The sequence below is a fragment of the Watersipora subatra genome, chromosome 1, assembly GCF_963576615.1.
Source record: "Watersipora subatra chromosome 1, tzWatSuba1.1, whole genome shotgun sequence".
NCBI classification, from domain to species: Eukaryota; Metazoa; Bryozoa; class Gymnolaemata; order Cheilostomatida; family Watersiporidae; genus Watersipora; species Watersipora subatra.
Genome location: NC_088708.1, coordinates 62,450,331 through 62,465,684, shown reverse-complemented (window position 1 = coordinate 62,465,684; position 15,354 = coordinate 62,450,331). Strand labels below are relative to the sequence as shown.

General features: G+C 35.4%; 1 protein-coding gene across 1 annotated transcript; it reads right to left on the bottom strand.

Annotated features, from left to right (window-relative positions):
• Positions 1-4,069: 4,069 nt before the first annotated feature.
• LOC137406325 (hemagglutinin/proteinase-like) lies at positions 4,070-14,231 on the bottom strand. Its single transcript, XM_068092893.1, has 15 exons — positions 14,111-14,231; positions 12,289-12,432; positions 11,885-11,995; positions 10,827-11,047; positions 10,513-10,731; positions 8,746-8,965; positions 8,541-8,635; positions 7,978-8,064; positions 7,550-7,633; positions 6,821-7,000; positions 6,430-6,506; positions 5,932-6,062; positions 4,947-5,099; positions 4,688-4,803; positions 4,070-4,433 (listed from the first exon to the last, which is right to left on the bottom strand). Exons 1-15 carry the CDS (start codon positions 14,160-14,162, stop codon positions 4,260-4,262), a joined length of 2,064 nt encoding a protein of 687 aa, XP_067948994.1. The 5' UTR covers positions 14,163-14,231; the 3' UTR covers positions 4,070-4,259.
• Between the last annotated feature and the right edge of the window lie 1,123 nt (positions 14,232-15,354).

Below are 15,354 nucleotides of genomic sequence, written 5' to 3'. Positions count from 1 at the left end.
AACTTTGAGTAGGTGAGTTTGCGTTGTATGCATTATACTACTAACTTTTGTATTTGTAATAAAATATTCTTCTCATTATCAACATCAAACACCTTTTAAAAAACTCAAAATTCAAGCAAAATGATTTTCATATAATTACGTAGTTTCTTCTTAATTTATTGTAGAAAAGAAGTAGTTACATAATTGAAGACCTCAGTGCTAAAAGTCCTTAAGTCACATTAAATAGATTCTGAGATAATCACATTCAGATTTTCAAATGATGATTAAAATCAAAATATTCATCACGAATACTAAAATTTCTGTGCAAGGACTCCTAACTAGTCTAGGTACAAAAGGCAGAAGGCATGATCATGTATCATTCAGTATTTTGGATAAAAAACAATATTTTTATTTGGACTTAGGTACTTTTCACAAAAAGCATAGAATTAAGTACTTTTATCAGAAATTTCAACAAGATGACTTAGGTACTTATTGCATGAAATTATATTTACCAGTCTAGTAGATACACAATAATTGTGTATCTACTAAACAGGCTTCTAATCACCTTCTCACCAAGCTTGTATGCATAATTGCATGTGGTACTACTCAAATATTTTGATTACCTCAGAACCCGCATGGTCTTACTCAATACTGTCAATAGTTTGCATGTTTATAGGTTGATTCACTCCAGTAATCTAAAAAAATATTGACAAGACTTTGCCAAACAAACTGATAAATCCAAAAAAGTTCTTCGACAGCCAATCAGCTAACTTTCAGCCGATTATTCAGTTATGACAGCCAATGGGATAAGATCATTACACCCCATGAGGAAAGAGTGAAATTTTTTTATTTATGAGTTTCAGTAATCGTTAATCAAGGAAGTGTTTTATCGGTTAACATGATTTGCTAACAATTGTTTAACATGACTAGTGCTATCGCGGATTTGGCACGCTTTCAACCACTCTTTAGTTTTTGTGACAACGTAGTTGTTTTATTGGCTGCAACATTAGTTAAAACTGATCGGTTCCTTGATGAGTTGGAAAGCATAATGATTGGCAAGAAGTTTGATCACAGGTGTTTACTTGGTTTTGACTTGTTAATGCATTAGTAGGACTATCTAGTTTTAATTTGCGTCATGAGCATTACAACCCTACTAGGTATTATAATATGATAACTAATATAATATAACATATAATATAATATAACAATATACTTGAGTTCTCAAGTATCGTGTACCACCAGGCAACAAAGATCAGACACTTTCATGAAATACAAAAAACAATGTAGAGCATCTAGCGATTTATAGCAGAAAAGAGAGATATGTTACTACAGATCCAAAAAAATAAAAACTTGCTAAGAATGTAAAGTAGACTTAATTATGCTAAGATGAGACATTCCCACAAACCTTTGAGTCATGTTCTACAACAACCACACTGAAACTAAAGCTACAGTAATGAGTTGCTCATTTAAATTTAGCAGATATCCAGAAGATTTTTATTATATCCTGAAATAACACATCAAAGAACATATTGTTACGACAATATGACACCATCGCGCCTATCATATAATACTTATGGCTAAATGATTGCTCAGATCTAGAATAAACCAGCAGGCTTTTCTCCAGCCAGGATTCAAACCAACTGTCTGCAAGATAAGTAGACTGGGAGTGAAATCCTTAACCTTGTTAGAACTGACACGTGTCACAGGAGATGCTATGAGATGCTGCATGCTGCACAATGCAATGTTACTAAAGACACTTGCAATGGCAATGCATCTCGGGGTGGTACAATTGGCAGAGGATCATTCATTTTTTCCTCTTTTACCGCCCTGTTTAGTGCATAGTTTTAAGGACTTACGGAGGACAGCAGTGGGCTTTAAGATGAATGGAATGCTTTCAGATGTAGAGTACCAAAGAGTGTTACTGGTGCTCATAAGTTACTGAGTAACAGAAAAGCTAGTTCATGTACCAACTATAACAACAGTTTAGAGACGAGACTAATTGTGGACTTAGACAACAACGCCAAAAATCTTCATTGTGTCATGAAACCCACAACATAACCCAATAAAACTTACAGCTTGAAATAATAATAAATTTTACAGCATAACCTGATAATGAAACTTCCAGCATGACCTGGCAATGAAACCTCCAGCATGACATGGTAATGAAACTTCTAGCATGACCTGGTAATGAAACTTCTAGCATGACCTGGTAACGAAACTCACAGCTTGGCCTAGTGATACAACTTACAGCTTGACCTCGGGAGAAAACTTCCAGCATAATCTGGTAATGGAACTTACAACATGACCTATTAATAAAACTCAAAAACAACTTTGTAAATGTCATGACATACATGTAGGTTAGTGATCACATGTGCCATGTTGCACAATCAGAGTCGAACCAATACGACTGCATAGGAATTCAGAGGAAGGAGTAAATTATTCTAAACTAAATATATAATGATACACCGGTAATGCCAAATGACATATTAAGGATACCTATTAACAACATACAATGTCTCAACTATGGTGTGTAGCTACCTATAGAGCAGTTGAATCAATAAGTACAACTATACTCAGAATCTTTGATCACACATCTTCTATTTATCACCTTACATTTAGAAAATCTAATATAATAAATCATATTTATTAAAATGTTCTGCTAGCAATGTCATTGTCTGCATGTCATAGCACTGGTGACACTTCTTTCAAGTATCAGCATATCTCAATACTAGTGGCAGTTCTTTCAAGTGTCAGCATATCTCAATGCTTGTGACACTTTTCTCAAGTGTCAGCACATCTCAATACTCATGACACTTCTGTCAAGTGTCAGCATGTCTCAGCAATAGTGATACTTCTCTAAGGTGTCAGCATGTCTCAATACTAGTGACACTTCTCTCAAGTGTCAGCGTATTTCAATACTTGTGACACTTCTCTCAAATGTCTGCATGTCTCAATACTCATGACACTTCTCTCAAGTGTCAGCATGTCTCACCACTAGTCATACTCTTTAAAGGTATCAACATATCTCAACACCAGTCTCGAGTGTCAACAGGTGTCCTTACCATGATGATTTAGGACCGGGAGTCAATAACTTGATGCTGCAATGTCGGACTTGAATGGCTCAATTTACTTTAAACTGCTTACTTCACATTCTCTTCAAGATACCAGGGTTTTTAGACAAATTCACAATCATAGGCCTTCAGATACAACTGAGCGTCAAAAAAACTTGACTTGTGAAATTTTCTTAAAGCCATTATTCTCACTGAATGCTGATGAAATGATATCTCACATTTTTTCTTTATACATGAAACAGTCTAACATTTATGCATGGCAAGCAAATGATAACAAACCTGTTCAGAATATGCACGATAAACTGCTGGCAGCCATTGCTTAGAGTCAGGATTGACTTTCAAATAACAGGCTCAAGAGTTTCAGGCTGCTTTATGAAATCTTATTAATAGAATAGAAGTGTATGCTTTTCTTTCAAAAATTATGTATAACCTTGTGCAAACTACCATGTATCACTTTTTTGCCTGAGTCTATTGCTTTAAGTGCATAACAAAATAAACCTGATGTTTTTTTAGATCATGAAGCATAACCAAAGTAATTAATGATATGAGCTGCTTTTCTTTGTTATTTTTGCTAACCTTTTTTATGGCAGTAAAGTTATGAGCTGGTCGCATTATTTGTCTAACTAAACTTTCACTAATATTTATTGCTACCAGTACCATGTTGGTACCAGTGGAATAGTAAAAGTCCATATTTAACTATGTTCTGGTGCAAGTTCGCAACTATATCTTTAGTCTCAAGCAATAAGCGTTTGAGACTTGGCTAACCAAAAATATAACAAACATTTCATCTTTCAGAGCTTTTCGAAAGGCGAAACTCATAATGTCAAGGATCAATTCAATTCTTCAGGTACAAAAGCTTTACGAATTCAGATGGTAAATGACTCAACAACTTTTGTAAAGGCACCAATATAAGTTATGTTATCGTAATTTATTGAAAATTTTGATTTTTTGATCAGGTCTACCGCTTGCTTTAGACTACTGAAAATATAATAGCATCTTACGTTCAACCGTAGAATCAATTTCATACCAAATATATATTTCAATACTCCAAATAATGGAGTGAAGTATACATAAATCTCACTGCTGCTGGTGAGTCAATATAAAAATGATAGAAGCAAAACTTTTGCATTTTGGTGAGATGAGTTTTTTGATTGTCATCATCAGGAATAAGGAATGAGTGATAGTCGTTCAGGCCGCCCCACTTCTATGTCATACATTCGAGCCATCATTGCAGGCTATGTCCACATCAGCGAAAGCGAGATCTACATCTTTCATTGCTTGATTTGTATTCTTCAAATCGAATGCAGCTTTGCGCACACCGCAGGCGCCTGATTGTAGCGTCTCCTTAGGTGTCCAGTAGACTGTGTTGGCTGCGTTGAATACCTAAGAAAACAGACCATACTTGTTGAATGAAGTTAAAGCCTTGGCAATATTGACCAAACACTGTATTTGCTACTAAATTAACAAGAACAGAATGTGGTATGGTCAACAGATGCCGCCTTAGACTGAAGGGAATAGGATGTTTTGAAATGAGTTTCCGGATTTAACTGCAAATCAAAAGTGTTATTTAAATTGGTGTCAAAATCAACTGCAAATTAAATTTGCAACTTAATTTGATATGTCTGCTGTAGACTGACCTTGAAGGCTTGTTCTATATTCCATCCTGAAGTTTTGCTGAGATTGCAAAAGGCTTTGCTGTAGAGAGCACTGCAGTTATGTATGCCGGTGTATTGAGTGTAGTCCAGTGCACTAACTACAACCAGTCATGATAGAGCAACCATAAGAAAATTGTAACCGTGACGCTAGTTTACAAAAGCCACAAAAGAACAAGTTTTGAATTTGTATTCATACAGTATGAGATGACAGACTGCTGAGAAAAATGCAAAACTGACTCACTTATAATCGGCCTCTTCTCATCGTAAAAAATGAGATTGCTATTGCGGGGATCACAAAGGTCACGGTTTGGCCCAGCAGATTTGACATTGAGGTGGCCAATGAGGTAGACCAAATCTGCCGTGTATCCAAAGAAGGAATCCATGAAAGCAGAAGCTAAAAGTAGTACGAACACACAACTTTTAAACAGTGATGCACACTTTTTCTATGCCAAAACGATATATTTATCAAGCAAAAGAGGTGAATAAAAAATCTATGCAAAAATTATAAATAGATTTGTAATTCAGAAAACCAAAGGGAAGCTCATTGAAAACTAAATTATTCTAAGAACATATTTTAGTATTGAGTCTTAAAATGAATTAATTTTAGATCTATGTGATGAATGTGGAAGCAGTTGAAATGATAGGATAAATGTTTTTTTAAATTCAGTGAAAAGTGACAAGTTTCAAAGAATAAAATAGACATTCAGCTTGCAATCATGTATAAATATGCATAAATAAAAATTGGGATATATCTACTTTGGGTCCAGACTTACAGGGCAATATCATATGTAGATCACAACCTAAGGACAAAATACTTGCCAGAATCAGATAGGGTAATTTCTAAAAATTTCAAAAACATATAGTTGCCTTATCTATACCTTTAATAAAAATTAGCAAAGATAATGATATATAAATGTACTTTTTCGCTGGTGAAAGTTATTTTTTCGCAAGCTCGCTCAAAGTTTTTCGATCGTCACTGTAAATGGAAAATCGCTAGTCAAAGGCTGCCAACTGGACATCACAGCTGGTCAGAGCTTTTCAAGTGACAAGATTACTGTCAAAAGCCAGAACAGAGGCTAAACTGAGCTTCATAAGGCGTGATGAATTGGTCTTGTACAAATAAAAATGTCAGATGTCAGATGAGTCAGATGAGTTGGTGGACTTTAACCTATTTAAGACGGCTAATGCATGTAAGGAGAAGAAGTGAAAGGTAGTGTGACACTTACCAAGAATATCAGCATAGGCTTCATTAATGCAGCCAGACTGGGAGTAATATTCCAGGTGAGAATTGTAATCGGTGTAGGCGTGTCCCATCTCATGCGCTATGATGTCAGGGGTTGCCATAGGATAGAACCACCTACAATACATGATTGATTCCATATGATAGTGATAACTAGACTCAGCCTAACCAGTCATACATGTACATATCTGTATGTTCTCAGCCTAACGAGTCATACATGTCTGCATGTTCTCAGCTTAACAAGTCATACATATCTGCATGTTCTCAGCCTAACCAGTCATACATATCTGCATGTTCTCAGCCTAACGAGTCATACATATCTGCATGTTCTCAGCCTAACAAGTCATACATATCTGCATGTTCTCAGCCTAACCAGTCATACATAACTGCATGTTCTCAGCCTAACGAGTCATACATATCTGCATGTTCTCAGCCTGACGAGTCATACATATCTGCATGTTTCATATTGATTAGGAGAACTTACACATCTCCATCTCCCAGCTGTATTGACCATCCATTCCATACTGCCCTTGAGCCATAGTGGTGGATCTCTATGTTCACCTAAAAACCATATTTGCATAGATCAATGCAATCTGCAAATCTGCAACATGTGTGTACTTGAGAAGCTATTACTCAAACAGACTTGAAACTAAAATTAAACTTTCTTCGTATTTGTATGAATTTAACCTATCAAGATAGCCATGATTAGCTTTATCTAGGAAGACATACGCTGTTTGAAGGGTGACCAATCTGCAGCTTCAATAACTAAAGGTTGTGATTACGAACGGTGATGGTAAAGGAACTGTTTATTTAGGTATGGCTACAAATATGAAGCTAATATAAAGAGGACAATCGTACTACCAACAGAAACTCACATCAAAGTTCCAATTGCTGCTTGCAGTTTGTTTGTAGAAGTTAATAACCTCACTAGCCCATTTGTAGGCTGAGTTTCTGGGACTTGCTGCCCCATTCGTTGAATCATAAGCTTCAAGAACTGCTTCATTGCAAGCAAACATCTCACCATCTACCATGCTGGCAGAGTTCTGGTCGAACACCTTCAACATCACATAAACATTATGCATGTATGTAAACACACCAGATGCTAGTTGGACGACAGCCAATAAAATATTCATATAAACCATGGTCGCTTCCAAGGAATGCATAAGTGAACTAAAAAAATTCTTTGGCTACGAATAGCAAGTGTTCTCTTCTTTTTTCTCTGTTAAAAATTCAAAGTTGTCAGTATAAATTGTCCTCAACTTTTATGTATCCTAGTTCCTTGCACCGGAAGGTAAAGAGTCATGCTTAAATCAATAGAATGAGTGATAACTTCGCAAAATGTTTTTCTTCCGTTTGATGGTTTTTCAACTCAGTAATGTAGTAGAATTCATGTCTCGTGAATTCAAATTGCTCAATTTTAATGGTTTTAAAGGTTTTTGATAAGTGAGAGAATACTTTAATATAAGCTGTCATATGAAAACCAGTTTGGTCGTAACTGTATTGCCATAGCCACTTCGGTATACGGGTGAGCATTTAAGTGCTACTCTACGGTGACTTTAGATAACTTTGTGCCAACAGACAACATTACAGGACTTTCAACTCACCCTCAAGACACTTCCGCCACTGAGGGGCTTACGGTAGTAGCACTGCTCAGTGCTTGTGTCCTTATACACGAGTTCTGTATAGTCCTAGAGAAGCAGACATTTCTGTTAACATTATGAATTCTGAAAGCGCTAGTAATCGAAGGGTTGAACAGAAAATGGATAGAAAAAAACGCTTTTCAGAAAGTATACATTTGGCACAGCTACGCTCTTTAATCTATTGTTAGTATATTTTTACATATGATTATATCGACAATGCCCAGCATGCAGTTTATTCTATGCGCCTTGATGGAGAATAATATCATCATAGCAAGAGTGAAATATGCAGGACCTTCCCTGGATGGTGGTTACATGAGATGGCAGTATATTGCCTGTGTCTATCTGTACTAATGTCATATGAATGTGTTGTTAACGGAATCATGGTTCCCTACCTTGATGCCATATTTAGGGTTTCCTGTTTTGAGAGAAACTCTTGTTGGTCTTTGCATGCTAGCCAGTCCATCCCAACTTTTATACACCTGTGTGGTTTATTACAAAATTACAATTATGAGAGCAGGCCTCATGGTATCATGAGTGAGAAGAGACTACATGATATCATGAGTGAGAGGAGACCACATGGTATGATGAGTGAAAGGAGACCACATGATATCATGAGACATGATGCTGCATAACTGGACATAAATGGTGCAAATCTATGGGAATCACACCAAGGATGTTTACATCCTATAAATCACTAATCGAACAGATATGTGAGTGTCTAAGAACCGATTTTACTTAGCACACGGCTGCCATAGAGCACACTGCTACCAGAGAGCACACTGCTGCCAGAGAGCACACTGCTGCCAGAGAGCACACTGTTACCAGAGAGCACACTACTGCCAGATAGCACACTGCTGCCAGAGAGCACACTGCTGCCAGAGAGCACACTGCTGCCAGAGAATGGCACGGGTGAAGTTTTCAAACAAAAGCAGAGTTACTCTTGCTGGCTACTTACCACTCTGGTGTGAGCATTCACAAATACCCATTGCCGTTTGCTTACTTGGTGTACTTCCGGCTCAGACAATACAGGCGTCTCCTGACTGCCAGAGCCTACAGCAAAGAAACACATACGACTGGTGATGGTTCCAATCTTTTCAGTCTGCAACCATTGTTGTTTGTTTTGCATAAATTTTTATTGGAGTTAACATATATTCTCTTACTTTGACTCGATGACTCACAGGTCTTTCGGCAGCGTCGATAATGCCTGCCTCTTCTGCAAGCCTGTACACATTCCCTATATGACAGCTGCGCTGGCTCCTCGGTTGAACTGGACAGATCTCTAGCAATTTCATTTGTAGTTGTGTTTGCCACGTAGTAGTTAACCTTGTAAGCAAGAACTGCTGTCTCTCCAATTGTATCGACCAGTAACTCGACGGATTGCTGAAAAGAAAATTTTTAGCGATAGTCACACGCGCCTTAGTGATATATAATATATATCACTATATATAATATATACATATGATATCGATCGTTCTCCCGTTGAGGTCTTCATATATATACAGGCATATATATAAATATATATATCTAAATATATATATATATTTATATATATATAAATCTATATATATATATAAATATATATATCTATGGGATATATACATGTATATCCTATTATAGCAGAATTGGATATGTGTACGGATGCGCGCGTGGGCGCACGCGTGTGTGTGCATATATATAAACTAAAACCTACCTGGTAAGTTCAAGTTTTCTTCTCGACAGTATAAGTTTTAGTCTAAACAGTTACTCCCTTTATTACTATTAGTGTAGAGTTCTTTTGTAGCTTTGAATCTCACCTTATCTTATTTATTTTTACTCATAGAACTACTTTTAAATATAAACGTAGGACAACCAACTATTTATACTTATATATATATTATAAAGTATATATCATAAAGTATATATTATAAAATATATATATATCATAAAGTATATATCATAAAGTATATATTATAAAATATATATATATCATAAAGTATATATCATAAAGTATATATTATAAAATATATGTATCATAAAGTATATATTATAAAATATATATATCAAAAAGTATATATTTTAAAATACATATATCATCAAGTACATATTATAAAATGTATATATAATAAAGCATATATTATAAAATATATATCATAAAGTATATATTATAAAATATATATATCATAAAGTATATATCATAAAATATATATATCATAAAGTATATATTATAAAATATATATATCATAAAGTATATATTATAAAATATATATATCTTTAAAGTATATATCATAAAATATATATATATATATCATGAAGTGTATATATATATCATAAAGTGTATATATATATCATAAAGTATATATCATAAAATATATATATTATAAAGTATATATCATAAAATATATATATCATAAAGTATATATTATAAAATATATATATATCATGAAGTGTATACATACATGTATACATACATGTATATATCATGAAGTATATATCATAATATATATCATGAAGTGTATATATATATCATAAAGTGTATATATATCATGATGTGTATACATACATGTATACACTTCATGAAGTATAGACAGATACACTGTAGGCAAAAGTATTTATACAAGCTGTCCTATCCGTATAGTTTAGTGGATATTGTGGAGCCTGGGTACAACACAAAGTTATTGACTAGAACTTCATACGATATAGGAGCCTTTTGAAAACAACTTATATCAATGTAAATAGGGTAGTCATCAATATGCATACAGTAGAAATAAAAGACTAAAAATATGAACAGTATAGTTGTAGAGTACACAATTGAGGGAATCTGAAATTGGTAGCCTACTCATTATATACAAATATTTACTTGCTTTTGGATCATTTATGAATTTCAGTTGACAAGAGTGAAGTGGAGCAATGAAACTAAGTCTCAGAGCTAATGTCTATGCATGTCTTACATGTTGTATTTCTGCTAATTGGTCTGTGTTATGGGTGAGAGCGATCAGTAACGCTTCGTCCTCAGAAAATGATGGCAACTCAGAGTAAATATCATCCTCAATTCCAGACAGGTACTCTCCTTCTGTACTCTCAAGGATCAAATTGCTGTTGCTTTCTTGATCCAGAACCAAGGATGTTTCATAAATCTTGAGACCTCGCCATTTTTGATTCATGCGTACCTACGATAAAAGAGCGAATGTAGTTTGCAGTTTTCTAAAAGAGTAACAAAGATGTTAACAGGATAACTGAGAAGTCAAAAACAAATTGCACAAACCTTGTAAGTTTCATTGTCTTTAGGAATTCCTTGAGTGACTACAAAATCATAGTTATCTTGGTTGAGTCCTGTCAGCAGATCTCGTAGATGTGACGGGTTGTTGAATTTTGTCTTTTTGACTTGACCACCTTCCGGTGACACCCGATTGTGGATGTCTCCATCAATAATTGTCACAGATTCAGGTTGCACAACCTCTGGCACAGGATTTACTGCGTCTATTACTAGAAGCAACAAAAAAAATATTGTGTTATTTTTCCAGGATTTAAATTATTGTAATGAGCGCAAATGTAGAAGTTATGAGTTTGTGTTTTTTCTTTAGTAAAACTGGTAATCTTTTTCTGAAGAAAGATCCAGATATTTTCAAGTCACAAGCAACTCGTACCCTAAATGGGAAGATGTGAAATAGCGGGTGAATATTCTATTACTAGGTATAAGCTACTCACTATTACACTGATACATAGGCAGGCCAGTCAAAGTGTACAATTGTGCAGTTTTAATATACTGATTTGTAAAACGTTTCTTTTCATTGCTACATCCCAACCGGATTTTGTGGAGTCAATTTTGTTACAAACAACTCGATGTTAGTAGAGGACTTATCCTTTTGTAGTAAATGTTTTCATAAAACTACTTTTTTATTTTCATCTCTGACATGCTTATTTTGTAGGCTGGAGCTTTGCAATCACTCACGTATTCTCTATATTGGATCAAGCTGGCAGCTTATTTTTGCTATAAAAACCCCTTCCTATGTCTATGCAAGCCAAACAACTTCATAGACAGACGTCCTTTAAATTTTCAGGTAACCAGAGGGCAAAAACGATGTTTTATAAAATAGTTTGCGATGTGTATTTATGACCAACTGTTAATGCTATACTATAGAGTTAACTCCTCTTACCCAAGCAATTGCGACCCGCATACCTCAGACTTTTCTCAACATGGCCCAGCCTTGCTCAAAAACCAACTGCTCTAGAATTGGTAAACATTGGCTCAGCACATATGTTACCCTCTGCATTATGATATATGTAGCGGATGGCAGCATATAATTATCATGAGGTACTTACTGGCTTGTGGATTTATGATCCAGGGGTATCGGTTGGCCACTTCCTCTGCAGTCAAGTTAACCACAGACGGCTCCGGAGGCATTGTATCAAGGCGTCTTCCACTAGGATTTCCTAGGAATGCATTAATTCAATTATGAACCGGCGTACTGAGCAAAAGGAATGCGGAGGACAAATCCAGAACTTAAGACAGCTGAAGAAAAGAATCAGGCAAAATTAGAAAGGCATGGAGTGCACCTGATCAGCGTTTTGTAATATTCTCATTTGCATGTAGTTATAACATTTTTCATAAACGGAAATATCATAGATCTACATATATGTATGATTTTCTTCAGTAATAAGTGAGCTGGTGTGAAGCTGTACGCACTACGTATATTGTTTATAGTAAAATAGCATCATTTCAGTACCTCGATTGTTGTCATTCGTAAGGCTATATGACGCATCGGAGGCAGCAGCCAACTGTGTCGCCAGTATTTCATCTGAAAGTTGTCCGGTGTTTAAACTGCTGTTAAATTGGCTCGCCGTTTTTCGTATTCGTGTTGCAGCTTCGACTGAAAGAGATAGACAGAATATTGTTTGTGAGAAAGATTATTTTACTACCGCTAGTAAGGGCTGATGAGTTTGATAAAACAATTATCTGTCAAAAACAAAATAATTCTTTCTTGCTTAGTCAACAACCTCAAACTTTTGGAGTGGCAGTTGAGTGTACTTACATTCAAAGATATATGAAGTCAAGAAACTATTCGCAAGTTCATTGAGAAATGAATCAAATCAAAATATAGATAAGGGGATGTGTTAATTTGTAATGACTTCCTATAAAGCATGGTGACACTAATGATTGACAGCAAACTTGGTATTTGCCGATTTGGACCAATGCACTGAAACACCAAGTTGCTGATAAATTGGTGACAAGCCTTCTACACTGACTCAACCCAGAATGTAGAGACTTTAAATTTCTTGAAGTGCCTTTTAGTAGTGCCTTGAATACTATTGCTTAAAATCATTAAGCGTACAGCCACCATTTTTGGTAAAAAAATTATACCCGTTACATAAATAAACGATTTAAACATCTGTGTATTAATAAATGGAAAACATGGTTAGTGCTACTGTATAAACTCGCCACTGATAGCTGTCTCAAGTGAGTTTATCATGCCAACCTATCAGTGCTGCGCTTTAGTAGTTCTTAGTTACACTATGTTGGTGGTCTTCCATTTGACCAACATTAGACAGCCATTTTTAATAGTCCTCTTTCCTCTCCAACAAGAAAGGAAGTAGCGTAATAATCAAAGGCTGGAAGAAACCCACTATTGATCATCACGGAAGAACACAAGTACTTAGTGCACACGCGGCGGCCGTTTAGAAGCCACAATTGTCTTCAGCTAAGTAATTAAATCAAATGCGGTTGGTTCAAAAGCTATTGCCCCAGGCTATGCAGAGTATTAACATGATTGCTATCCTTCAAAGTGTTATGTAACTGGAATACGTCAGCCGAAGGCGTTCAACTTTGCTATAGCATGAGTCACAACTGCCCGAATTATGTTACATCCTTCTGCTCAGTTCTCTGTAAGTCAGTGTTGTAGATATAACCTAATAATCAAAAACTTCTTAGTGAGGTAATTTAATGAGAAACATTACTTGATGAGGACTTGCTTAGGTGCACATATATTGATCTCACTTACTAGTAGGTTACTTGAAAGCTGACATGAATTAGTGGAATTTCCTCTTAGTTTGAGATTTCAGTAAAGGAAGCAGGAAAAGCAAAGCCACTATGGGTCTTCTATGGTGAGTGATAAGATTGGTAGGAGACAAGAGTTTAGGCCATGTAGTGTGTTTGTCTAGTTGTTATACACACACTGTGTCTTATTGAAACTTTTTTATAGAAGACTCTGTTACGACAAAAATAAATCAAGTTTCCTACCAAAACTAAAAGTCAAAATAGCAGCTAGGTGTTCTGTCTGCCTTTGTAGACACAAACCGAGCTAGTCCTTTAGCTAAATCATGCTTTTATCTAGCCTCATTAATCTATTGTGAGGCTTATCATTGAACTAAGCTAAGTATCCCAACCTTAAAAACATACATGCGTGTAGTGAAGTAATTCTTGAAATTCAAGAATGGATCGACTGAGCTATCAATTGTTCACTTCCTGTTCTCTGTAGAACTGTTCTGAGGTTTTCTGCTGACACATTTGTTATTACATAAACCTTCTTACTGACTAAAAAATCTACTCACCAATGTGTAGAAGGATTGTCACTGTAAGTACAAAAGTAATTCCACCTTTCATATTTAAAAGATCGCGATATAAGTTTCCCCAAGAAGGAATCGTTAAAAATATAAAGCAGCTCTTATGCTGGCCAATGTTACATGTGCGAGTCTCACATTCATCTGCATGTATATATAGTCTAGACTTGACCCTTGTGGCACTGATAACTTTCCCTGAAATTAATGTAGCACGCAAGAGTGGCTACGGCGGGGAGCCTACAAGTTGGTTGGCACATTCAGAGCCAATCAGGCTTGACCACAAACACGTTTAATTGTGTTTTGTAACCATTATTGACTATCAGATTCTTTTTTAATGCCATGCGCATATCTATTGCTGAAAATATTAGCCTAGAGTGTTATATGACATTCTATTACCAGGTAACAATTAATGAGAAAATGACACTGAGACAGATGGAAAAGAGAGCATTAATTGCTAACTAGACTATCGAAATTCTACAAGGAAAATGCTTGAGTAACTCAATTGTCTAGACATTCTTACCAAACTCGGTGTATTGTAGCTATTCTGTTGATTGCATCAAACTATTATGATGAGTAGTTATGAGTTAGAGGGCAAATAATGTTGCCATTAATTACAAGGTGATTAGAATCAATAGTTTGAGTCAGAAAAGGTCATATTTTCAGGTTCCTACGGAAGTAAATAGGAAAACAAATGAGTCTAACATTTGCTCTCAGATCTCACACATATAGATTTGAATAATAGCTATATAGCTATGTAGCTATTCAGAAGGCTGTAGAGCTATTGGCACCTTGTGATCTAAGTATGCAAAGTTCAAATGACGCAATCCTTTCGCCGGAGTTATCTGCCCTCAGAAAATTGCGATAAAAAAAACCTCACAGACAACTATCACGTATGTTCGCCATGCTTTGAGACACTTATTGGTCTTAGATGTTTCCTTGTAGTAATACAAAATATTTTTGTGCCGTTTGCTAAAGAATAGAAGGCAAAGTTTTTGAAAGGCTTTCTATTTTTTGTGGGAGTAAGAGTTTGGCACACCGCACAACAAATCAGTTGTATTAGTTGTATTTAATATATTGTATTAGTTGTATTTAATATATTGTATTAGTTGTATTTAATAGTGTACTTATTACAACATTCAGATACAGCTCTAATGTACTAAACTTCCTGGAGACATTTGCTTGTGGTTCAAGTAATAACTGATATTAATGATAATATAATAAAATAATTACTTCTG